At 41.1% G+C, this 27397-nt stretch overlaps 1 protein-coding gene across 4 annotated transcripts in view; it reads right to left on the bottom strand.

Annotated features, from left to right (window-relative positions):
- Positions 1-913: 913 nt before the first annotated feature.
- The window catches only part of LOC124132369 (nephrocystin-1-like), a 69102-nt gene continuing 42618 nt past the window's right edge, over positions 914-27397 (bottom strand). Inside the window, exons 22-31 of one of the 4 annotated variants that reach the window (XM_048403256.1) lie at positions 25893-25969; positions 24065-24073; positions 17285-17384; positions 14722-14834; positions 12653-12726; positions 12169-12213; positions 5666-5671; positions 3581-3697; positions 2561-2719; positions 914-2303 (exon numbers count right to left, since the gene is read on the bottom strand). In XM_048403256.1, coding sequence (XP_048259213.1) covers positions 2283-2303; positions 2561-2719; positions 3581-3697; positions 5666-5671; positions 12169-12213; positions 12653-12726; positions 14722-14834; positions 17285-17384; positions 24065-24073; positions 25893-25969 — 721 coding nt within the window. In that variant the 3' untranslated portion in view covers positions 914-2282. Of the gene's footprint in view, positions 2304-2560; positions 2720-3580; positions 3698-5665; positions 5672-9943; positions 9968-12168; positions 12214-12652; positions 12727-14721; positions 14835-17284; positions 17388-24064; positions 24074-25892; positions 25970-27397 lie in introns of all 4 variants that reach the window. The other 3 variants (XM_048403257.1, XM_048403254.1, XM_048403255.1) reach the window with 3 other exon arrangements.

Genomic DNA, 27397 nt, shown 5'->3' with positions numbered 1-27397 from the left:
TATCTTGTCCCCCTACTTGAATTTATTAGATGAATCATGTGCCATATAGGGATTCTAGTGCACAATAAAGCTCCAGTGCTTCATCCTTGTAAATTAATAGGGAGGTGGCAATGCATGTGTATGACCTGGCTAATTGGGTCATCCACAGCTGGATGTGACATAAAATAACTCTAGTATGTTGTCAACATAATGTCTTATAACATTACTGAGGAACCATACCCATATCGTGTTTCTACTTGATAAAGACTGCCTCCGTGGTCTAGTGGTAGAGCGTCCACCCGGAGAGCGGATGGTTCGGGGTTCGATCCCCGGCTGCGTCATACCAAAAGACGTTAAAAGATGGTACTTGTTGATACCCTGTCTGGCGCTCGGCATTAAGGGGCTAAAACAAGGACTGGTCGGCTCGGAGTCAGTATACTGTGTCTGAGTGGGGTATTCATGTTAAACTGCGGCATGGTATCTCAGTGAGCTAGCACTATAAATGGGCATCAGTCTGGACAAGCGCACGCACGCATGCACACACAGAGTCGCAATATAAGTGCAATAATCTTAGACGCGACATTAAACCCAATTTCACCTCACCGAACCTCAACTTGTTTGTTGTTTAACGCCGCACTCAGCAATATTCCAGCTATATGACAACGGTCTGTAAATAATCAAGTAGGGACCAGACATTCCAGTGATTGACATCATGAGCACTGATAAACGCAATTGGGATACGATGACATGCATCAACCAAGTCAGCAAGCCTGACCACCCGATCCCGTTAGTCGCCTCTTATGACAAGCATAGTTGCCTTTTACGGCAAGCATGGGTTGCTGAAGATGTCAGATGTCTATTCTAACACGGATCTTCACAGGTCTTGATAATCTGAAATAGCAGAGGTTGAAACAGATTCCCTAACAAAACCATATACAAAGATGATCTTTATTATATACATATATATTGTCCATATTTCCATAAAATAAATAACAAAGATGCACTGGACGGATCTACATGTCTGGACAATACGAAGCAACAATATATTTACATATCACAAAATATTTAAAATACAGAAACACGTAATATCAGTGAACTAAACAAGAATATGTTCCTTGCTGCTAAAACTGAATTCTGATTTGATAGATGAATCTATATTTACTTGTAAGGATAAAGAAAGAAGCCTTATGTTTCATTCAATAACTTTATATCTTTCCGCTAGCATTACCCGGTATATAGAGAGTTACCTGCCCTTCTCAAGTGTAAAAATGTCCTCACAGCTTCAGTGGAAAATAACACGACAGAATGAGACATTAAAGCCACTTTTCTTCAGCCATAGTAAAAGTGCCAATATTTCTTTAAAGAGTATTACCATTACTATCTTTACAAACAGTGATACAACCATCACTGTGTTCACCCAGCAGCAAATGGGTACCCGGTAGGATGAGATGGTGCTCACAGGGAGCTCAGAGCACACTGATCCACTGACCAGGGTAATGATGATAGTGTGTGGAATATAGCACATAATAAATACACTTTATTATTATTATCATTATCATTATCAACATTATTATTATTATTATTCGTGCTAACCTAGTCAAGACCTGTTAGTGAGTGGGACACAAGAAATGGGCTTCACACATTGTACCCATGTGGGGAATCGAACCCGAGTCTTCCGCGTTACGGTCAAGACCTATTAAGAGAAACACTAACAGGTATGCATCTATAAACGTTTGTTATTCTTGATGAGCTTGATTTAGCATCAGGAAAGTATGTTGAACTCTGTCCCTCTACTGATAATCATGAGACTCTTCCTTGATCACAAACGAATCAGTCTCATAGATAAAAAATGTAACTGACACTGGATTTAAGGGCTGGAATGGACCCAAATTTACTACCCGGGTACCCGACCCCTATTACCCGACCCAACCCGGAAACCCGCTGTAGGTCTCAAGAGTTGGTTACAAAATGTTCGATTAGGAATTAGTTCCCGGACCCCTGGCAAAAAGTATTTAGATACACCATAAAACGATATTGTCAGAAAGATATCCGAATTAGCGATTTGTTGGTAACCATGGAGTTATAGTAGTGAATTTTTCTCACTAAACAATATATCACATCACTAACCACAAGTCCAGGTAGCTACCCGGGTCCTACTCAGTACCCACCCGACCTGAGTACCCGAGTTACCCGTCCCAGTCCTACTGGATTTGTTGATGATTGTGAGCGGCACACTGAGCAAGAGTGGCTGTGAAAGTGATGAGGCACATGGCAGTTGCTGGTAGAGAGTGTAGGTAGTTGGGTCAGCCTTCTACAGCTGTCGTCTGAAACAACAGACAACAGACATTTTGATTAAATATGATGTTTCGTTTAATTTTCATCATGTTTCGCTGATGCTTGGGTAATCCCATATCACACATGGTGTGTCTGCTGACCATGCAGTCTGGGTTTCAGTCCCCACGATGACACAACCTAAAACACATTGTTACTACACTCATACCAGTGATGCATAAGAAAAAATAAACCCTCCCTACCTGTGGAGAGTGACACAGTATACCTACATGTAACACCCTGTACTTACATGTGTGGTTTTGGGGAGGCAGTGGGGTCCGATGACGTTGAAGGCCACCTCCTGGAGGTTGAAGGGGGTGAAGATGATGTCGGAGGAGAGCAGTGCGGCCATGGCAGACTTCCGCTCCAACTTCTGTCTCCGGAACTTGTCTATCTCAATAATGCGGGCCTTGTGGGTGGAGGGAATGAAAGCTTCTGGTAAGTCCACAATGATCACACGTGAATAACACTGAGCATCATAAGCACAGGAAAATCCAGAATTTTGAAAAAGGGGTCTGGAAACTTTACCCAGGTCACATCATAACCTGACATGTTTGTTTGTTTGTTGTTTACATTGCACTCAGCAATATTCCAGCTATATGATGGGGGTCTGTAAATAGTCGAGTCTGGACCAGAAAATCCAGTGATTGACATCATGAGCATCGATCCACGCAATTGGGATACGATGACATGCATCAACCAAGTCATCCCGTTAGTCACCTCTTTCGACAAGCATAGTTGCCTTAACCTGACATGTAGGTGTCTTGAAAAAGAGGTGTGTGTGTGTGTGTGCGTGCGCGTGCGCGTGCGCTTTCCTTTCAATGTACACACACTCAGGGATGTACTCTTGATATGACAGAATACAGAATACTTGCTGGAGGTGTCAACTAATTTGAGAGCTCAACAGTTCTTGTGTATAATAAATCAATATATTATCACTAAACTAAACTGAGAGTTTCTAGGGCTTTGTTCCTGCCCCACACTGAAGCACATGTGGCGTCTCCTTGGGCAAGTGATGTTGTGCGAAATGTGCCTCTCTTCGCCAAGCAGCAAATGGGTACCCGGTAGGATGAGATGGCAATGTGGTTATTAACCTTCTAGCGCCTAACAGGCAGCTTGGGTTGTATACTCCCAGGGAGCTGAGAATGATTCTTGAGTGCACACAGATCCAGTGACTGGGGTAATAATAGCGCTTTGAGCATGTTCTGAGTGGTGTGGAAATATGCGCAATATAAATGGCCAATCATAATAATAACTATTTGACATGTACCTCTTCTGTGTCTGTGTCTCCTGTGACATAGTGGGGCAGGGTGGCGATGCTGACAAGCGGGTACACAGACTCAATGAACACCTTCTTAAACGTGTCCTTCATGAACTCATCGTCCCTCTGAAACACACAGAGTATGGGGTCACTCAGTGCTACATAAAGACTTGACCAACTGGGTAGCATACATACTTGCAACTCACTCACCACAAGGGGTACACATATTCAACACTCAGGCTAATAGGAAGGTGAAAAGAAATAAGAAAGACGTTTTTCTTGTTCTTCAGAAAGTTATCAGACTATGTGCAGTGTTAGTTAACCATGTCACCTTGTTAGACCTCTTGTAACCTATTGTTTTAACTAGTGTATGCAATATGTTCTCAAGTACACATGTAGTTTGCATTAAATTTGGCAGAATAGAAAACTTTTTTTCAGATTTGATTTTTTTTGCAGAATCCACAAACCAATAAGTTGAAAAGCTTTGCTTAATAGGGTTCTTCAACTTTTGTCAAGTTTACTGAAAAAAGAGATTGTTTATCCTATCACAGCTCAAACTAATACAAAGCCATATCCATTCTGTACATTCACTGCATTAATGTCAAGGGAAACCAGACATTTTAAGATTTAACAATAGAGTGAGTGAGAGAGTATGGTTTAATGTCACTTTCAGTAATATTCACCAATATTATGGCAGGAATACTGACCTTCACACACTGTACCAATGTGGGGAATTGAACCTAGGCCTCAGTGTGAAGAGGGAACGCTTTAACCACTGGGCTACCCCACCACCTCCACAAGAATAAGTAAGGACAATACAGAGCCAAGTCTTTTTAATAATCGACCTTTCATCCAACCTTTCATCCAACCAATCAGAGCGTCGCTTACCAGATCATGAAAGTGACAGTCGGAATGTGACTGCTAATCATGCAACCTCGAAAACTTTAACACAGGGTATTCCGAACGACAGTTATGGGCTCAACGACTGAATCAATACAATCTAGACCATCTATTAGCCATTCCAAAATGTTCTTTTGTTCAGGTTTCAAAATTTTTATTGAGAATTTGTCAAAATATGTTTGAAGCGTAGTCGCCAATTTAAAATTAGTGCCGTAAAGCACAAGAAAGCTGCCTTCTGATTGGCTGATGTCGATTTCTTGTCAGTCATTTCATTGGTCGGTTCACGCAAGGTCTGTCTGACGTGACCCGTAATGGGATGTCCTCAGATCTTTGTTTAGCGGTAGCGAGAACTAAAACTGATTTTAATGAGATTTCACCCAATCCTGATAGTCGTCTGTTAAGACAAGCATAGTTGCCTTTTACAGCAAGCATGGGTTGCTGAAGACATTCTAATCCTGATCTTCACGGGTCAGGGCCTGTTATGACCCAGAATCTTCACGAGAGACATCTTTAAATCATGCTTCCACATTAATGATGTTACTCTCAAACACTTGTGCCCGAAAATACCATGAGTATGTTCAGTATGAAATCAGTGAGACAAAAGTGCAGTGTGAAATCTGAACAATGTTAGCAATGAAAACACAACGCTCCAAAATAATGTCAGTTTTGTTGCAATGTGGAACAAATACTTTGTGGAGACCACGCTAACCACTTTCTGTAGGGGAAAATAACACAGAAAATATGAATGATAAATCGGAAGACAAGACTCGAAGCACACAAATGACAATAATGAAAAATGATGTAAAAGAATCTGAAAATGATATTTCAGAACAGAAAATTCACAGGTTGTTTTGTGAAACAATGACTGAATCAATACAATCTAGAACATCTATTAGCCATTCCAGAATGTTCTTTTGTTCAGGTTTCAAATTTTTTATTGAGAATTTGTCAAAATATGTTTGAAGCGTAGTCGCCAATTTGAAATTAGTGCCGTAAAGTACAAGAAAGCTGCCTTCTGATTGGCTGATGTTGATTTCTTGTCAGTCATTTCATTGGTCAGTTCATGCAAGGTCGGTCTGATGTGACCCGTAATGGGATTAGAATGTCCAATGTTAGCAATGACAACACAACGCTCCAAAAGAATGTCAGTTTTGTTGCAATGTGGAACAAAAACTTTGTGGAGACCACACTTACCTCTTTCTGTAGGGGAAAATAACACAGAAAATATGAATGATAAATCGGAAGACAAGACTTGAAGCACACAAATGACAATAATGAAAAATGATGTAAAAGAATCTGAAAATGATATTTCAGAACAGAACATTCACAGGTTGTTTTGTTGTATGACCTTGATCCAGTAGAGTGAGTGAGTGAGTATGGTTTTACGCCGCTTTTAGCAATATTCCAGCAATATCACGGCGGGGGACACCAGAAATGGGCTTCACACATTGTACCCATGTTGGGAATCGAACCCGGGTCTTCGGCGTGACGAGCAAACGCTTTAACCACTAGGCTACCCGACCGCCCCTGATCCAGTAGACAAGATATATAATGCATACAATATAGAAATATGATATTTCTTCAGCTTCCATATATAAAAAAGACAAGACCAATATAATTTATTATTTTATAGACAAGCCTAATAGATTTTTCATAAACTACTTATCATGCTGTGATTGGAGATTTGCATTCATAACCTCTTTTTTGTCTTTTTGTTGTTGTGTTTTTCACTTGTTATAAGTTAAAGAAATTTCATTGGTCGCTTTCATTCAGTTACCAATATTCCTCAGTTAGATCATGTCTTACGTTCATATAATGTTCCCCATAACTATGAATGCAGAATAGAAATTAATATAAATGTAGAATTGTATTTTAGCAACCCATGCAGATGTTAGTGCTGCTACCATGCTCCCTTGGTGAAATATATATGCTGTTAGACATCTGGAGGAGCAAATATCTGATATCTATGTTGTTGCTGTGTTACTGAGATGAAAGACATAAAGCTCCAAGCAGTGTCCAGCTGTACGTAACGTCTTCAAAAAACATTATCCTTATACTGTATCTCTCAATTCATTACCATCCTCACCCACAGACCCCCTCCCTGTCTCTAAACCCTCTTAACCAAACTTACACCCACCAAAACTGGGCCCAACCACTCCCCCATCTAGACCCCTTCCCTGTCTCCACCCCCTCCCAACCCAACTCTCAACACCTACACTGGGCTGAACCCCTCCCCACCTATACCCCCTCCCTGTCTCCACCCCCCCTCAACCCAACTCACACCCACCTACACTGGGCCTAACCCCTCCCCAACTAAACCCCTCCCTGTCTCCACCCTCCCTCAACCCAACTCACACCCACCTACACTGGGCCTAACCCCTCCCCAACTATACCCCCTCCCTGTCTCCACCCCCTCTCAACCCAACTCACACCCACCTACACTGGGCCTAACCCCTCCCCAACTATACCCCTCCCTGTCTCCACCCCCTCCCAACCCAACTCTCAACACCTACACTGGACCCAACACCTCCCCATCTGTACCATCCCTGTCTCCATCCCCTCCCAACCCAACTCACACCCATCTACACTGGGCCCAACCCCTCCCCAACTATATCCCCTCCCTGTCTCCACCCCCTCCCAACCTAACTCACACCCATCTACACTGGGCCCAACCACTCCCCACCTATACCCCCTCCCTGTCTCCACCCCCTCCCAACCCAACTCACACCCTCGTACAGTGGGCCCAACCCCTCCCCCACCAATACCTCCTTCCTGTCTCCACCCCTCCCAACCCAACTCACACCCACCTACACTGGACCCAACCCCTCCCCACCTATACCCCCTCCCTGTCTCCACCCCCTCCCAACCCAACTCACACCCACGTACACTGGGCCCAACCCCTCCCCCACCTATACCCCCTCCCTGTCTCCACCCCCTCTCAACCCAACTCTCAACACCTACACTGGGCCCAACCCCTCCCCCAGTCCCCATCGCCTCCTTACCCATCTCATACCCATCTACACTGGGCCCAGTCCGTACCCTCTGCCTGACTCCGCCCGCTACCAATGCACCCACCAACACCAAACCTATATACATTTTCAATACAAGACTATGTATATATATTTTTATATCTGTCTTTGTCCAGATCACTTACATCTTGGTTTCATTCTAAAGCTAACCTTACTCAGTTAAAAAAGAAAAGAAAAAAGATTAACGCTGTGTATGATAATACGTAAAATTAGAAATAGCTTGTCATAAATCATTATTTTTACTTACAGAAAAACTGAAGCCTCAAAATGCATTTATGACAAGTCTCGAAAATTTCACTGGTTTCTTTTCTTTGGGGAATATACCTCCACTGAAGACTTTTGTTTATGTTGCGTTGTTACCTTCATATTGTCATACTGGCCAAAAAATGATAAAACAAAAATCAAATTGGTCTGGTCCTACATGCAAATATTTGCCATATCATCTCATGTAAATAAACGTGGAGTGGGCACTAAGAAGGTCACAACCATTTTACCATGGGAACCTTGACACTGACATTCAAAAGATACATACAGAAGAGAGTGGAAAATATAGTGGCCTACTGACTTAGCATATACAATCCACTTAGGAATATTACTTAGTAGGACAGGTTCATAAGACATTTTTAAGCTGAGGCCGTTTCAGATATCCTTCACTCTGACACGCCATTATCTCTTTTTCCTGTATAAGAAGCCATTCGACAGATACCACAGATGTAAGTTTTATATATATTTATCCCAATAAGATAACATTGTATGATCCCACTGCATTGTACAGCCTGACAAGTCCTTGTTTTAGTCCCTTATGCCAAACACCAGGCAGAGTAACAACAAGTACCATCTTTTAACGTAATTTTGTATGATGTGGCCAGAGGTTGGAACCACCGACCTTGTGCTCTTCAGATTAATGCCAGACCATGGAGATGGTCGATCTTAGACGTACAAGAATACCGTATTCGACGTAATAAGCGCCCTGCTCTATTAAGCGCCCACGGCGATATTTGCTAATATATTGGCTAGTGAACAATACCAATTGGCACCCCTTCCGATTGATCAATGTACACAAGACTTATTTATTCTCGTATAATACGCACTCGTGTGTTATATACAATGAAAATCTGGAAAATTATATCTGTCGTACATAAACATTTCAGGCTGTCAGCATAAACCACGAAATTTATCTTTCAACTCTGTTTTTTCCACCAAAATAGTATTCTAATAAGAGCTCCCTATTTCTAATTTTGAGAGCGCCCTGGGAGCTTATTACGTCACATACGGTATATAACTTAAGACTGTCAACAGTGTCAAAGAGTAGCTTGTCGATACAGAACAAGATGCTGCTAGTGTCAGACTTAAAAGAAGATTGTGGCAAAGCAAGTTATGTCTTCCCGAGGCAAGAGAGTTAACTGACTATAAAAGTCCAGTTTCCACCCTGGCCGAACTAGGCTGGAATTCCTGAGTTGCACTTTGGCTGGACAAACGAGTCTATGCATAATCCAATCAAAATTGCGTAACGAACTAGACATCCAGTTCATAAACGACATGGATTTCAATGTGCAGATTGAGGATGACTGCAGGATTTGGAAAGCATGTGTACCGCCAACTGGGTGTCGATATATATTTTCAAAATCTTTTCATGTTTCTAATCAAAGTGCTTAAGTGATTGGATGCACTTTGTGGGGTAAGCTTAGATCTTGATTAGCATTCAGATGTTCTTGACTGGGCACAGCCATTTTGTTTAAAGAAAATGCAAGTGGTATGATAGACACAATCTGATTGGTCAGTAGGAGGGACATACAAGGGACATAACTCATAATAGCCACTGGTGAGCTACGATCAAGCCAGGAAATTCCAGACAAGTTCAGCAAGGGTGGAAACTGGACTTTTATAGTCTGTTAACGCCTTGCCTTGGGTGAGATGAACAAGTTATAATATGCTATCGCCTTGGTAACCTAGTTACAAGTGAACAATGCTCTATCCATAACACAGGTTGCCAGGAAAGTACTGTTAGATGTTAGTCCAAAATAAGCTCTTCCATAAAAGCATCTACTTGCATCTTGATCGGCATGAACGACATGCTTTGACTAACTGTATTGCCAACAAGCATATAAGAAACACACCTAAACTCACTATATGTTTAGATATATAAGTACGACATCCAAACATGTTTCTCACTAATCATGTGTACCTTTGCAGGCTCACATTTTACACAATAACACACAGCTTCTAAATATCAGACTGGGCAACTGTCTACAGGGTACTCTCCTATAGGGTAATATCGACAGGTTCTACCACTATTAGGGGACATAATTCTGCCCCCTCTTGCATTCCCTATAAGACTAAAGGACATTGGCTGATGGCACAGGTTTAACAAGATGGTTGTAAGTTAGTGGCCATCATAGGAGTAAGATATGCGTGTACACAGTGAAATAATTCAAATAGTTACCAGGTGGTTGTTTGACCAACTAAACTGAAATTTAAATTTATTAAAATAAACTGAATTAAAACTTAAATTTTAAAACTGAAACATTTTACAAAGCAATGCATTTATGGAGATGAAGATGAAGATGATATAAATAACTCAATAAGAATTTAACACATATTCAATGGAAGTGCGCAGGCTTGAAAAATTGAATATACAGAATATTCAAAATTAGTGATAGCTAACTGAAAATGACTATCTACAAATAAAATGGAACATCAGTTCTTGTGTTCTAAAACATGACAGATGAGTTGAAAAATACAATCACAATCAGAGATGTATCAATGTCGTGCACAAAATGGCGGCTTCTAGAGTTGTCCTTTCACCTGCATGTCCTTTCTCAGACATTATCTCTTCTGAGTTATTGAAACTCATCAATTTCTCAATGTCATGGATTTTTCTTCCTTCTTTGTCAATACAATCATGTGAACTGATTCACTATCTCTCTAATCATACACTTCATCAAGTTATGATAGATATCTTGATAGTGAGATTGTTATACACAATATGATACAGTAAACTACGTTTATAACGAACATTCTTATCATGAACTGATGCATATAACGAACTGTTTTTGGTCCCGGCCATTTGCTGTATATATTGTTTATAACGAACAACAGTTATAACGAACTAAAATGAGTGGTCCCTTTGAGTTTGTTATAACCATAGTTTTTCACAGGGATAATTCTAGGGGGGGGGGGGGGGGGGGGGCTTAAGCTTTTAGCCCCTAAATTTGAAAAAAGGCCCACATTTTCAAATACAATGGGGAATTTCAACGATGTGCTGTATTGGCAAGTGTGGGTGTACATCTGGAATATTTGAAATTTTCACATAAAGGGCACGCATCAGAAAATTCCTAGACCTAGATACTGTAAATGAAAACTTGACACTAGAAGCCCATATTACATCATTAAAGTATGGTTTTACGCCACTTTTAGCAATATTCCAGCAATATCACCAGAAACGGGCTTCACACATTGTACCCATGTCAGGATTTGAACCCGGGTCTTCGGCATGACGAGCAAACGCTTTAACCACCAGGCTACCTGACTGCCCCACATCATTAAAGAGGAGGCTATGAAATGAAACCCAATATGAAAGCTTAATATATGTGTTGTATACCTTGAGCATCTCAAAGCAGATATATCTACAGTAAACTACGTTTATACAGAACATGCTTATAACGATCTGACGGATATAACAAACTGTTTTTTGGTCCTGTCCCTTTGCTGTATATATGCTTATAACGAACTACGGTTATAACGAACAAAAATGAGTGGCCCCTTTGAGTTCAATATAACCATAGTTTACTGTATCTTAATCTGTTTGTTTGTTGTATTACGCTGCACCCAGCAATATTCCAGCTATATGATAGCGGTCTGTAAATAATCGTATTTAGATTACCGCTTGACTGACATCATGAACACTGAGCCACAACTGGGACATGTTAGGCCAGGCGTTTTATATTTTTCGGATTACGGACCCGCCGACTCTATTTTTGAGAAAATGTACAACAACAAAATCAGAATTTCATAATTTTTTTCCCCGCCCAAAGCCGCGTAGTCAGTTATTTTATATGTTATCATCACTTTTTAATAAAATAACGTATGAATTTACCATTGTAAACTAGTAAAGAGATACATAATTGATCTTTGTTGATCTCAAAGCCAAAGATGAATAGCCTCCCTTGGCAATTGTCCGTGTTGTAAGTGGTAGAATTTTTATTGTTACAAGGGGCTTTATCGTCACAAATAGTGGTCTTTTGAGCACAGAATATGTTCATAAAGTATGCCAGAGGCATTCTGCATTAAAAAAGATGCATCTAGCTTTTTTTTGCTTTTTTTCTCCCTCCTCCAACCCTAGACTTTGGGCTGAAAAATCTGTAATCCTAAAAATAAAAAAAGCCTGGCCTTAACCAAGTCATCCAGCCTGACCACCAGATCCACTTAACTGTCTCTTACGACCAGCATTGGTTGCTGGGGACTATATTCTTACCCGGAATCCCATGGGTTCTATCTCAACCTGCGACTATACCGTTCTGTGGCGCAAAGTAAGCTCCACTAATAATTGTCTACAGGAAATTCTACTGATGCTGAGAGCAAAATTTGGGCAAGTAGGCTCAAAAGTGTGTGACACCGACTACCTGCCCCTGTTGGTATGTCTTTGTATGTAGCCATGTTTCTACTTACTCGGTCCACTCTCTTCACTGTCTTCAGTCTCAGCACCCACGCCTCCTACAAACAAATGTTCTCCTTTTTACAAGAAATGTCATCGTGTCATTTTGAACCTAGGCCTGTTTCCTTTTCACGAGAACCAAATCCTAAAATCGCATAGTCTGTTTGTTTGTTTGTTGTTTAACACTGCTCTTAGCAATATTCGACCTATAAGACAATCACGTGATTGACATAATGTGCATCAATCTGCAATTAGGATACGATGACATGTATCAACCAAGTCAGCGAGTCTGACCGCCCGATCCCATTGGTCGCCTCTTAAGACAAGCATAGTTGCCTTTTATGGGGAGCCTGGGTTGATGAAGACCAATTTCTAACCAGGATCTTCACAGGGCCACATGGTCTGTAAAACAATAGGGAATCTGGGCAGAAATAAAGAAGAACTCGGTCAGGACCCCACAAGTATCTAGTGAACAGCTGATCACATGTGATATCGTACCCGTAACACTGTCATCAGGTCATGTTGGTCAGCGACTCGGGGGTACGTAGCGAGGGTGGGGCTGTGGATCAACTCTACAACACAGAACACATAAAATATATATTTTGCACATCCAAATTAACAAGCATGAAATACTCATATCCCCCGCCAATATGACATGCCCGGTTGTGGGCAAGGCAAGAAATAGTATGGTTTTCAAAGATCTCCTCCGGAAAGGAGCACTACCGCCATTTTCAGTCTAAGTCAAAACTCGTTGCAATGGAAACTTGAAAAATCCCAAAAATATCAAAAGGCACTAGTTCACCACTAGACCTATCTATGTGCCAAGTTTGGTGAAGCAATATTGTACGTTTTTCAAGATCTCCTCCGGAAAGGGTCACTACCGCCACTTGTTGCAATGGAAACTTGAAAAATAAATTTTTCGAAAAATCCCAAACTATCAAAAGGCACCAGTTCACCACTAGACCTATCTCTATGCCATGTTTGGTTAAGATATATCTCTCATGTTTTTATAGTTCTGCTCCGGAAACGAAATGTGATGGACAGACGGACGGACAGCACCCATTCTTATATCCCCCTTCCACTTCATGGTGGGGGATAATCAACCTTTCTGACGTAACACCAGTTCCTACAACTCGACCGTCTCCTGTATTATGAATATTGTTTCCCTGTTTCTCATCCAATGTAACATATACTGAAGGAAATAATAATAGAACTCTTTGTCAGGCCTGAGTTTCATATGCACCCAAAGGTAAGCCATACTTATTCAGCACAGACAAGAAAACGAGATATTAACACTTGAAAGGATAATTGCAAAGAAATAATTTTCCAATGGGAAGTTTAGCATAAATATCAGACAAATGCTATTGATTTGTATTGTATACAGACATACAGTCATTCTAATTTTCCTTTTTCACTTCTTCCCAAGGCAAGGGAGTTAGCTGACTTTAAAAGCCCAGATACCACCCTTGCCAGACTAGGTTTGAATTATTGAGTTATATTTTGGCTGGACTAACGGGTCTATGCATAGTCCAATATAAATTGCATAACGAAATTGACATCCGGTTCGTAAACTGCTGTGCAGATTTAAGTAGTCATCTGGATTTGATGTGTACCACCAACTCGGCGTCAACAGATATTTTCCAAATATTTTCATGTTTCTAATCAAGGTGCTTGAGTGATTTGACCCACTTTGCAAAGTAAGACAAATATTTTATCACAATATAGATTTCGATTATCGATCAGATCGTCTTGACTGGGTGCCGCCATTTTGTTAGAAGCAAATGCAAGTGACATGAGAGGTGGACTGATTGGTCAATAGGAGGGACATAGAAGGGACATAACTCGTAATAGCCCAGAAATTCTAGCTGGATTTTAACAGTCACTTAACTCCCTTGCCTTGCGAAGATGCCTGTTTGACTGTAAGTGCCAATACTATTAACTGTGTTTATTACATACATATGAATGAAATACTGGAATTTATCAGTGACGATAGATCAAGTTATCAGTCACTAGTGACTGATATAAAAAAGTTATATCAGTCACTAGTGACTGATATAAACAAGGTGCCGGAACTACTTTCTCCTGAATCAAAACATTAAAGAGTTATCCATTTTAAACAGGAATGTTTAATTATGACAAACAAAAATGTCCACGGAACTTAATACTCGATATGAAATAATATAATTCGCATAACATATATTAACAGGGCTAATTTTATTCAGGAACTATATTCTTTTCGCAAAACCCTTTATATGGCGGTGGTAAAGGGGCGACAGGGAGAACTTAGTAATTTATCATACACTGTTTTCGAAAAAATATATAAATTGCAAGTAATAAAAATAAAACATGTATATAATAAATAGAAAATTCAATGTGTTTTCTCAAATACCACTTTTATCTCATCTCGTGAATTGGGGAGAGTCTAATATTTTCACTCGTGACTGCGCCACTCGTGAAAATATTAGACTCTCCCCACTTCACTCGATGAGATAAAAGTGGTATTTGAGAAAACACATTAAATATCCTCTATATCTTGGGGTAAACTCTGCTACGCCATGCATCCCTACCAGTAGAATCTAAGTCCAGTCTGTCTCGGAGGAGGGCGTCGGCCACAAGCTGCCGGAAGAAGCAGTGGAACGGCACCAGGACCATGTTCCCCACCAGAGTGTCTGGCAGCTGTCTGGAGCGAGCAGACACAGGGACATTATAATACTGCACACAGACATGTGATAATACTAGACAGTCAAAAAAACATTACTACATAGACTCATGATAGTACTACACGCAGACACATGATAATACTAGACACAGACACGTGGTAATACTGGACACAGTCACATGATAGTACTAGACACAGTCACATGATAATGCTAGACACAGTCACATGATAGTACTGCAAAAGGTCACATGATAGTACTAGACACAGTCACATGGTAAAACTAGATACTGTCATGTGATAATGCTAGATACAGTCACATGATAATACTAGACAGTCACATGATAATGCTAGATACTGTCACATAATAATGCCAGATACAGTCACATGAGAGTACTAGACACAGTCACATGGTAGTACTTGCATGACAGTCTCATGATAATACTAGACACAGTCACATGATAGTGCTAGACACAGTCACATGATAGTACGAGATACTGTCACATGATAGTACTAGACACAGTCACATGATAATACTAGACACAGTCACATGATAATACTAGACAGTCACATGATAGTGCTAGACACAGTCACATGATAGTACTAGTGCTGTCACATGATACTAAGAGACACAGTCACGTTATAATGCTAGACAGTCACATGATAATGCTAGACACAGTCAAATGTTAATGCTAGACACAGCCAAATGTTAATGCTAGACACAGTCACATGATAATGCTTGACAGTCACATGATAATGCTAGACACAGTCACATGATGATGCTAAACACAGTCACATGATAACACCAGACAGTCACATGATAATGCTAGTCACAGTCACATGATAATGCTAGACACAGTCACATAATAACACTAGACAGTCGAATGATAATGCTAGATTCAGTCCCATGAAAACACTAGACAGTCACGTGATAATGCTAGTCACAGTCACATGATAATGCTAGACACAGTCAATGATACTATTAGATACAACCACATGATACACTTTTGGTTTCATGAATTCACTTCTAGTTGGGGAAAACGCATGCCCTGTCCTGTATATCTTTACAGCAGAAAGTTCCATGCCTCTTGCCACCTTAAAGGGCAAGTTCACACGGAAATTAACCTATTTTTCTTGTACTTTTTCCACATTAAAAGTGTTAACCTAGAAGTGTCATAGACAAAAATATAAAAATATCACAATTAATTAACATATTTTTCGCATTAAAACGATTTATATTTTTCACATTTACCAAGTGTTCTATTTCCACAACAAAAACACCATGGCTTATGCCCCTTGCAATATGACGTCATTGGTGCCAATTGATAAACATTATGACGTCATCATGCTTTGTTAGAGCCGCTTCACGTGGTGTAGGTCTAGGTGTGTGATTCTAGCGTCTCAGATGCCAGCCAGCATAGTGTTATGCTGAGTCACCACTGCGCCGGAGTGTGTCGTAGGCCATGTTGTTTTACCGCAAACTGGTACTTGATATCTTTTGCGTTGAGAATAGACAGTTGAATTGGCACCAATTACGTCATAATCTAAGGGGGATAACTCAGGCCTGTTTAGCTTGAAAAACGAAGGCCTCATAACGGCATATCATTTTCACACTATTGTGAGCTTCCTACTTTCACTGTGAAAAAAATGAGTGTATATTTTCAAACACAGATACTAATTAATTCTAAAATTGCGTTTTGTTTAGAAAAAGAAAGAAAGTGATATTTGCGTGTACACTTCCCCTTTAACAAGATTTTCAATGACCTTGACCCTTATTTCCAACACAATTCCCCGCATTCTATAATAGTAAAGCCACATTTACATTTCACTACAGTCGTGCCTCGTTTATACGGACACTTGCGTCATTTCACAATTCGTCTGTATAAACGAATTTCCGTATAACTGAAACCAGCTTCTTACTGGAAGAGTTACTTCCCTTCAATTATGCAACTCATGACAGATGACAGAGCAAACAGATACATCCACTCAAGCTCGTCTCAAACTTAACTCAGTGTCACTTGGTTAATTGACTTCTCACGAATCGAAAGGATTACCACCAGCGGAAAGATTACCACCAGCGGAAGTGTATTGTCCGGATAAGCGAGACAATTTTGCGTGCATTTCAGTGTTTTGTGTATGAAAATGACCATCCGGTTCCGGAAACTGAATTTCCGTATATACGGGTAAACTTATATAGTAAATATTTCATTTTGAATGAAAATCGTCCGGGAACCGAGGTTTCCGGATATCTGAAGTCCGTATATATGGGTAAACTTATATAGTAATTATTTCATTTTGAATGAAAATCGTCCGGGAACCGAGGTTTCCGGATATCTGAAGTCCGTATAAGCGGGGCATGACTGTACTACTCAAATTATTTCAACTAAACAATGAGACTGAAAGACATTGTTTGACTAACTAATACTAATTATGGTAACTTATTTCACGAAACAATGTGAAACTAAGGCACTTACTCGAGATTCTGTTTCTGGTCATTCTTTGGAACAGCGACCCGGACTTGGAGGCGGGGCTGCTTGTTTCCTCCGATGAGGGACACCAGGGCACTGCTGCCAGCTGCAACACAGGGACACAGGACACATGTAGGTAGGGTGTGGGGTGGGTGTGGGGGTGATGAGGACAGGGTGTGGGTGTGATGAGGATAGGCTGTGGGGGTGATGAGGGTAGGATGTGGGTGTGATGAGGGTAGGGTGCGGGTGTGATGAGGGTAAGGTGTGGGTGTGATGAGGGTAGGGTGTGGGGGTGATGAGGGCAGGGTGTGGGTAAGGTGTAGGGTGATGAGGGTAGGGTGTGGGGGTGATAAGGGTAGGGTGTGGGGATGATGAGGACAGGGTGTGGGGGTGATGAGGGTAGGGTGTGGGGGTGATGAGGGCAGGGTGTTTGGGTGATGAGGACAGGGTGTGGGGGTGATGAGGGTAGGGTGTGGGTGTGATGAGGGTAGGGTGTGGGGATGATGAGGGTAGGGTGTGGGGGTGATGAGGGCAGGGTGTGGGGGTGATGAGGGTAGGGTGTGGGGGTGATGAGGGTAGGGTGTGGGGGTGATGAGGGCAGGGTGTGGGGGTGATGAGGGTAAGGTGTGGGTGTGATGAGGGTAGGGTGTGGGGGTGATGAGGGTAGGGTGTGGGGGTGATGAGGGCAGGGTGTGGGGGTGATGAGGGTAGGGTGTGGGGGTGATGAGGACAGGGTGTGGGGGTGATGAGGGTAGGGTGTGGGGGTGATGAGGGCAGGGTGTTTGGGTGATGAGGGTAGGGTGTGGGGGTGATGAGGGTAGGGTGTGGGAGTGATGAGGGCAGGGTGTTTGGGTGATGAGGGTAGTATTTTGGGTGATGAGGGCAGATTGTAGAGGTGATGATGGGTTGGGTTTAGAGTGATTGATATTAGACATGATGTAACATACAAACATATTTAGTAGACCTCATCACATGGCACATGGGGGCGGTTGGGTAGCCTAGTGGTTAAAGCATTCACTTGTCACACCGAAGATCCGGGTTTGATTCCCGAAATGGGTACAATTTGTGAAGCCCATTTCTGGTGTCCCCCGCCGTGATATTGCTGGAATATTGTTAAAAGCGGCATAAAACCCCACTCACTCACTCACATGGCACATGATATACAAAACACCAAGTTCCTTACATAAACTACACCCTTTCACAATCACCCAACAGGACATTTAGCCATTATCTCGCATGATTGAACAAATGTTAATTTCATGAAAAAACATTTCTATAACTGTGGCATATTATTATTTGTTACACAAACTGTCACATAGCATGCATCATGCATTAATATAGCAGCACTGTCTGGGATCTGGTAAGCTAGATGTCTACAGCATTGGTCACTATTAAACAATATTCACCAACAACAGTTACATTATTCAAGGTTATTGTTACAGTAGCCACCATCCACCAAGACACTACCACCATTGATCTGAACACAGTCCGGCCTTTATCCAACAGTCCAAAGCTTTTGGTCTAGTAAACATGGTAAACTCAGGTAACAATAATAAACATCATTTTGACAAATAATGCAAAAAGACAAGCTCAGACTTGTCAACTTTTAAAAAATGTTGGCACAGACTGTGAACAGGTAAACATCCATCCCAACTTCCCAGAATGATCACAGAATATCCATTATATATATTATCTACATAACAGGGGTCGATTTAACTCCTGGCCCATTGGCCTGTGGCCAGTTAAAATTACGAAAGGCCTGCTGAACATAAAGTAGACGGCCCCTCTGGCTAATCAAAATTTCACCCTTCTCTTTGTATGTTTAGTTTACTGAATTCACTGCTCGTGAATCATGTAATTTCGATGAAAAAATATTTCGAGGGGATGAGATCTTGTGAATGGTTAACTCAAAGATTATGTCGGTAGAATGACACAACTGGCGGCCATTTTGTAATGTTCTGTACCACCACATCTTAATTACTCATAAACTTGCCATGACATGAGGCAAAGGGAAGTCAAGATTTAATCTCAGAGTGCAGGAAAAAATGTTTTAGGGGTAAAAAGTTCTAAAAAATTTTTAGCTCCCTAGGTAACTCAGTTATCAACAGGACCTCCAACATTTAGTATTGGGCCAGTTAGTCTGGAGAAGGGCCTTAACCTTTGAAAGGAGAAAGCCCTGCTAGCTACATACAAATTTGTTGTTAAATCTACCCCTGTATAAGCAGTGAGACTGAAGAAGTGGAAGGCATGAGATTTCAGGATAGTGCAGGTCCTCAAGCCCTATGAGAGGGTAGGCTGTTCCTAACAACTGATTGAGTTTGGTCTAACTCCACTCAAACATTATTTTAGTATCAGAGCCCATGTGATGGTGAAACCCACAGCCATGGTATGGTGCTGACAAACCAAGGAATACAATCATGATAATAAGGGCAAGTCTTGGACTGGAAACCCACAATCATAGGTTTCTGTCACATCACAGGAACACAACTCTACAGAGTAAATTTCAGCACCTTAGAAGACACAGACGAAGGTGTTCCTCAATAACAGAAGGGAATATAAACAGCAGGGAAATGGATGACCAGTCAGACTTACCAAAATGGCGCCTGTCTTTGTTTATATTTGTTTTTGTTGTTTAACGCTGCAATCAGCAATATTCCAGCTACATGACGGCAGTCTGTAAATAATTGAGTCTGGACCAGACATCATGAGCATCGATCCACGCAATTGGGATACGTTGACATACATCAACCAAGTCAGTGAGCCTGACCACCCGATCCTGTTAGCCGCCTCTTATGACCAGCATAGTCACCTTTTACGGCAAGCATGGGTTGCTGAAGACCTATTCTACTCCGGTGTCTGTATTTATCCAAATTGCCCCCGACAGCATGGACTGCTTACAGACATGCTCTGCCTGCACCAACAGGATAAAACCCACGATGGTTTGGTTTGGTTTGTTGTTTTACGCCACACTCAGCAATATTCCAGCTATATGACGGCAGTCTGTAATTAATCAAGTCTGGACCAGACAATCCAGTGATTGATATCATGAGCATCCATCCACGCAATTTGGATCGATGACATGCATCAACCAAGTCAGCGAGCCTGACCACCCGATCCCGTTAGTCGCCTCTTACGAGAAACATAGTTGCCTTTTACGGCAAGAATGGGTTGCTGAAGACTTATTCTACCCCGGATCTTCACAGGATAAAACCCACGATGTCTGGTATTGTCTTTTCGACAGAACTCTTCACTGAAACACAGTATGTTAAGCTCCATCAAGCCTACATTCTTAATGTGTGGTAGGAGATTGCACTGTGGAATGTTTTCACATGAAAGCCTGAAAATGTTGAAATCCTGAAAAATATATTGTACCCCGTTTCTTTCAAACAGCCATAAGCATGATCTAGTTACGGCACTACAAAGCAAACCAGCGCTGTTTTATTCGGACAGGCACGATGTTACAAACATGTACATCGAACACTCTGTGTCTTTGTCCTAGTCAAATTATTCCAAAGCCAGCAACTCCACTTCAGTACAACAGAGCCATATCACAATGACCTACAGAAGATATTCAAGCCTGAAGCGGGCAACCCAGTGATTAATAGTGTGAGCATTAATCTACATCACTGAGGTACAATGACACTGATTCAATCACATCAGGGTCATTGTAGCCATTCAATCCACATTTTATGAGCAATCACAGAGAATATCACTCATAATAGCTCGTTTTGGAACATGTTGCTGGAGGGGCACTGGAGAGACATTGGGTAGACACCAAGTCTTAGGGAGGAGGGGGGAGGAGGGGAAGGAGGGGGAGGAGGGGGGAGGAGGGGACTAGTCACGATTACATCTGCAAAATTCATTTCCAACATTTGATTCAATAAACAACATAGCGACATACAGGAACACATGAAGTAAAGTACGGTTACAACGAACTCAAAAGGACCACTAACATTAGGTCGTTATAACCATTGTTCGTTATAAGCATATATACAGCACTTATACAGCAAATGGCCGGGACCTAAACTTAAGTTCGTTATATCCATCGGTTCATTATAAGCATGTTCGTTATAAACATAGTTTACTGTACATACATATCTCATTCTGGGGTCAACAATATCAAGAATCTCTACTGTGAGGGCTGCTGGGTTATGACATGCAGATGACACATGGGCAGGCTAGTACACATCTTGTTCTACCTGCTTCACTTCTGCTTATTTCTTTGTAAATATCATCTTTAATTAAACGTGCAACTGTGTATTCAGTAATTTTAAGAGATATTGCTAATTTGAAATCAATAAAAGCCTTAATTATCAGACTGCTTTGTAGCATTTTCTTAAAATGCTTGTTTGCTTGCTTGTTTTGTTTAACGCCGCACTCAGCACTATTCCAGCTATATGGCGGCCGTCTGTTAATAACTGAGTCTGGACCAGGCAATCCAGTGATTGACATCATGAGCATGGATAGGATATGATGACATGCATCAACCAAGTCAGTGAGCCTGACCGCCTGATCCCGTTAGTCGCCTCTTACGGCAAACATGATTTGCTGAACACCTATTCTGTACCCGGATCTTCACAAGTTCTTCATAAATGCAATCACACTGACATCCATCTAGAGTTTAATTACAGCCATCACTGTGCTATACTGTGAAATGAACATTACTGTGAAATATATCTACCTGTGGCACAATCTTAGACAGACATGTTGTCATCTCCCCGAGGCAAGAGAGTTAACTGGCTGTAAAAGACCAGTTTCCACCCTGGCCAAAATAGGCTGGAACTTCTGGGCTCAATCGTAGCACCATCAGTGGCTATTACTAGTTATGTCCCTTCAATGCCCCTCCTATTGACCAATCAGATTCCACCTCTCATATAACTTGCATTTGCTTCAAGCAAAAATGGTGGCGCCCATTCAAGACGATCTGAACGATGGTCAAGATATACATTGTAATAAAACGGGTCTTACCTCATGAAGTGCGAAATCACGTTAGCACCTTGATTAAAAACATAAAACGATTTGCAACTCTCAACGTCCAGTTGACAGTACACATTTTTTGCAAATCCTGCATTCAACTGAAATCTGCACGTTGAAATCCATGTTGTTTACGAACCGGATGTCGATTTCGTTACTCGATTTTGATTGGACTAAGCATAAACTCGTTAGTCCAGGTTAAAAGTAACTCCAGAATTCCAGCCTAGTTCGACAAGGGTGGAAACTGGGCTTCTACAGTCAGTTAACTCCCTTGCCTCGGGACGATGACAAGTTGTGCAATAACGTACTCTAATGACTATGAAGCCACAATCCAAGTGGCATCCTAAGCATGCCCTACCCTCTCAAGAGCTACAGATAAGCAGCATATTTGCGTAACATAGCCCCCCCCCCCCCACACACACACACCTCCCTAAATATGGAAAACCCAATTACTTTCAATTAACTTGTGACAGAAACGCATGCATTAAATGAAAAACTCAAATGCATATTAACAGCACGCGTAAATTCCCAATGAAGCTTTTTCAGCATGCGTACAAAGGAGCTAATTTCCGAATAACAATTATAAGCTAATTTACTTTCCGAGTCAAGCCTGTATATTTAGAACAGTTATATACATCTAAAACATTATTTCATTTTCTTTAGATGTTCACTAATTTTAGATAAAAAAACAATAGAGTGAAGAATAGATGAGTGATAAAATATTGGTTACCCAATGAAACAATATAATAACCCAAATAAAATAGTAAATCTAGAGTAAAAACTCAATTGCTCAAAAAGTTATCTTGAGCTCTGCTCTGTATATGATATACTGAAGTATCTAGGTTGCACATACCTTCAGGAATTTGGAAACTATTCTGATTGCTCAATCAGAGCTTTCAAATAACAATAATGCATTTGGTTCCAAATTTAATTTGACAAACTAAATGTTCAGATAATCTAGTTCTACAGTGAATTCTACATACACAGTATGTTTTATTCAAAGTTCTTTAAATCAATCCCAAATAAGCTAACGCAGGATTTCTTCTCAGTAAGTCGTCCTTGACGTTGTTTGCATGCAGTTATCCCAATAAGTGTCACGTTATTGGGGAAGGTTATTAAACATAAACAAGCACTCATCTTTGACCTTAGCCACTAGTCCAAAGCTCGAGTCTAGCAAAATTCTGTTCGGTCAAGTCAGCTCAGCTAATAATAGTCCTTATAATAACACTAAAATCTACTTACAATAATGCCAAGAGCCAAGTTCGGATGAGTAGACACAAAAGTGTCTGGCACAGACTGGAACCACTAATCTTTTCAGGTTACATGCAACCTCTGAATTTGCATGAAACTTAAAAAAATCACAGTTTTTGTGTCACATTCTGTACATAAAGACCTGAGACAAATATTCATCAAATTGTGTATTTTTCTATAAGCACAGCAGCGCAGGCAAAATTAATTTCAAGTATTGGTGAACTGTTAGGTAATCGCTCGAAAACACATCACTGACTGTCAGCGATGTTGCTGTGAGATATACCACTCAAAACAAGTTAAGGACATGGCAGATTAACTATACTAATATAAAACAGTGGTCCTTAAACTTTTTTGAGTAGTATACATCTTCAAAGATCATCAAACAATTGAATACTCTACCAAAACAGTTCAACATCCATAATTAAATTTACATGGAACTCTAATTTAACTGTGAAACGAAGTGTTAGGAAGAGACGATAGTGTTACAAGACAGCGAGACATCACATGCAAAGGTCACCAGGCATCACATGCAAAGGTCACCAGGCACCACTAACTACTCACGCTCACCTGCTGAAATATGCAAATGTAGATCAAGGTCATGACTGAGGCACACAAAAACAAAGCTTGTTAGAGAAGTACAGTATCGAAAAACAGACATAACCATCCATACCTCCGTAATCATGTTATTGAAATCATTTGTTAAAGGAAGCCATCAACCAATACCCAAAGGCTGGAAGACCTTAAATATCACATGACCTCAATACACAGGAGTCCTTTCCTGCAAACAACACCAGTGTGATATCTGTAGTGTGTATATATATATATACTACTCAAAAAAGTTAAGGACCACCTAATTCTTTTATATCATGTCATGGCATATCCTTAACTTCTCTTGCCAGATTAAATATCGTAAATGAAACAATTGGGTGGTCCTTAACTTCTTTTGAGTAGTATAGATAAAAAGCAGACACTATATAAATAGCACAATAATGCAAGCCTTGTTTTGAAATTGAGCAGTGCTTGGAATAAGAAGTCAATGGCTACCTTAGATTTAGTGAGTGAGTTGTGTTTTAAGCTATATTGAACAATATGTTAATTGCATCAAAGCGAGTCTGCCTTCTCTTGGAGGAACCCCAGAGAGATGCTGCAGTTACCACTTTGGTGAAACCCACCACCAGAGATGGAGCTGACAGACCACAGGTCATAATCAGCAGATCCTGGATGACTAAGGGATGCAACTCTGCACAGCAAATTGCAGCGCCTTAGATAACTGGGCCTCTTTGTAAAGACATGCTTTGATTAGTGTTGAAAATATATTTACTGGATACCTATAGAGAAAGAGTTAGAAACACGAATATTTTTTGCAAGGCACTGAACTGAAATACATATTAAATAAACAAGGAATATGGCATGCTTGGGTGCCATTAGTTGTAACATAAAACATATGAAAGAGATGGTGCAAGTCTTAAGAGTTAAGAAAGAGCAAATTTTAAGTCACATGAAAGGAGTGCAAAACTCAGACACAATTACACATCGGTTGTTTCACTGCTAACACAATGTTATCACATTTCACAGTCTGATTCCTGTTATCAGGGACTTGTTACACACACAACTAGAGCCGTCGTAAGATACGATTGCCTTAGCGCTAAGATTGCCTTCTGGAAGAGGGGCCTTCATGATCTGAGCAGCTGATACATGCGTCATTAATTTACTTTGTCCAATCAGAGTCCATCTAATAACAACACACTTCCCTATCAGCCTATCGTGGAGACTGGGAATTGGATTGAGGAACTTTTAATCCTATAGTACTAAACTGACCCAGCACTAGGGCCTGGCAGGTCAGGTTCCCCTCACCACTGCAATCACTGCCCTATTGTCAGCTGTTCCACACCCAAAAGCTGATTTCATCAAAGACAAAAAATGCAATTTTCAGCAAAACTGTAATTTAAACCAAAGGACAAGAGGTAGTTTGGCAAGTTCTCCAGAATCCCAATCTCTGCTGGTATTAAAGGGAAGCCTGTGACAATCCAGTAGCCAGGACCAGTTATCTGGGGTTAGTATGTTCTAGGTATGTTCTGTATGCCATATGTATGCTCCATAAACGCTCCATTTATGAATTCTATAACTAGGATTAAAAGCTAAGGGATCTGTCCCTAGCAGATGCCAAAATACAGGACTATTTACCTACACAATACTAGATCATGTTTAGGTCAGAAAGACGGTTAATTATTATCATCTATCAGAGTCTGAACAGTGTCTAAAATTTAATCTACAAATGACTTGTCATAAATATTTGCTTAATTACTATTTCTTCTGTCAAAACTTAAAGACATGTTCTGGCTTTGTGTTTTGTGATAACAAAAATGTTTGTTTCTTCCTCCGTACTTACTTCTCCTGCTAATACTGGGGTCCACTTCCACCCCCTTCTCGTACGGCGTGCCTCCGTTCATCTGCAGCTCATACGTCCTGAAGGGCAAATCAAAGTGTCACAGTCAAGGAAGAGTTTGTCAAGTCAACATCTCAGCTATCTCTGTAGGCAGACCAGCTACCTCCAGGCCATCCATGTACATCCAGAGACTTGTGTCTCTTACAGTTTAGCCTACTGCCCACATACAGTAGAAACACTACACTCTCACAAGCTAGGACACTTGGCAACAACAATGTTTGTAATCTGGGGTGCGTACACTTGAAAGTGATGTACAGCAATTCGCCTTACAATGGAGTACTAACTTTCAGCCGTTTGCAATCATACCAATCGTTGGCTGACGTCGCTTTGTTCTCAACCAAAAATCGCGACTGAGTTTGACAGCGGAATAAGAAATTCTTGACTGGATCAACTGGGAAATGAGCAAAGGTAGCTAACACCCCATCATCCTCAGTCTGCTCCACATCTTCAAATTAGTCATAAATGTTTCATCAGTTCGCCATCGAGCCTCTTCTATTACATTCTCCATTAGGGCAAAGCACCCAAGCGGTAGTTGCACTGCCCTTTTGGAAGAGTGCGCAAGCGCTTTGAGCTGTTGCAGACCCCGGGGTGATAGATTAATTTGCTTCCTCTAAGCGACTCGTGGCTTGCAATGCAACCCTGATTTATATAGTCCTTACAAAAATGATGCAACAACAAACTGAAATGTCATCATCCCAAGACAAAGAAAGACAGACTTGTGGTTCACTGTGAAATAGAAGTTAGTGAGTGAGTTCGGTTTTATGCCTCTCTGAACAGTACGTCAGTTATATCACGGCATGTCAGCTTGGTGTCGGAGGGAAGCAAGAAGTGACGCAGGTTTTTGTCGCTTGTTGAAATACCAAAGTATAGGAATGGTGTGACAAACCTAGAAACATAATCTGGACAAATCTGGGATCTGAATCCTCTGTCATATGTTCCAGAGCACTGGTGCTCCCCCGTGCAATAGCCAACACATACCATTTTACTTCTAAGATGGGCAAATGAGCAAATACTGGGGGGGGGGGGGGGGGGGGGAATCCAGAACATCAAAGAGTCTACGGAAACATGATGATGAATTCCATTGCATATACAGGCCAGACTTTCATATTCTTGGTTTACATTTTCTTTATGACAAGGGGCGGTTGGGTAGCCTAGTGGTTAAAGCGTTCGCTCGTCACGCCGAAGACCCGGGTTTGATTCCCGACATGGGTACAATGTGTGAAGCCCATTTCTGGTGTCCCCCGCCGTGATATTGCTGGAATATTGCTAAAAGCGGCGTAAAACCATACTCACTCACTCACTCACTCACTCTTAATGACAAATACTGGTCTGCAGGTGGAAAAAATCAAACATAAATGACACTTCAGTTTTTGTTTTAGTTCTTAAAAAATGTATCTGAAAATGTTGTCATGTGATCAGTGTTCGTTCAGTTTGTTTCACCGCTCTTG

Source organism: Haliotis rufescens, unplaced genomic scaffold (genome assembly GCF_023055435.1).
Source record: "Haliotis rufescens isolate VD_foot unplaced genomic scaffold, xgHalRufe1.0.p SCAF_3, whole genome shotgun sequence".
Classification (NCBI taxonomy): domain Eukaryota; kingdom Metazoa; phylum Mollusca; class Gastropoda; order Lepetellida; family Haliotidae; genus Haliotis; species Haliotis rufescens.
The sequence above is the reverse complement of the archived record's forward strand: the minus strand, read 5'-3'. Positions and strand labels throughout refer to the sequence as shown.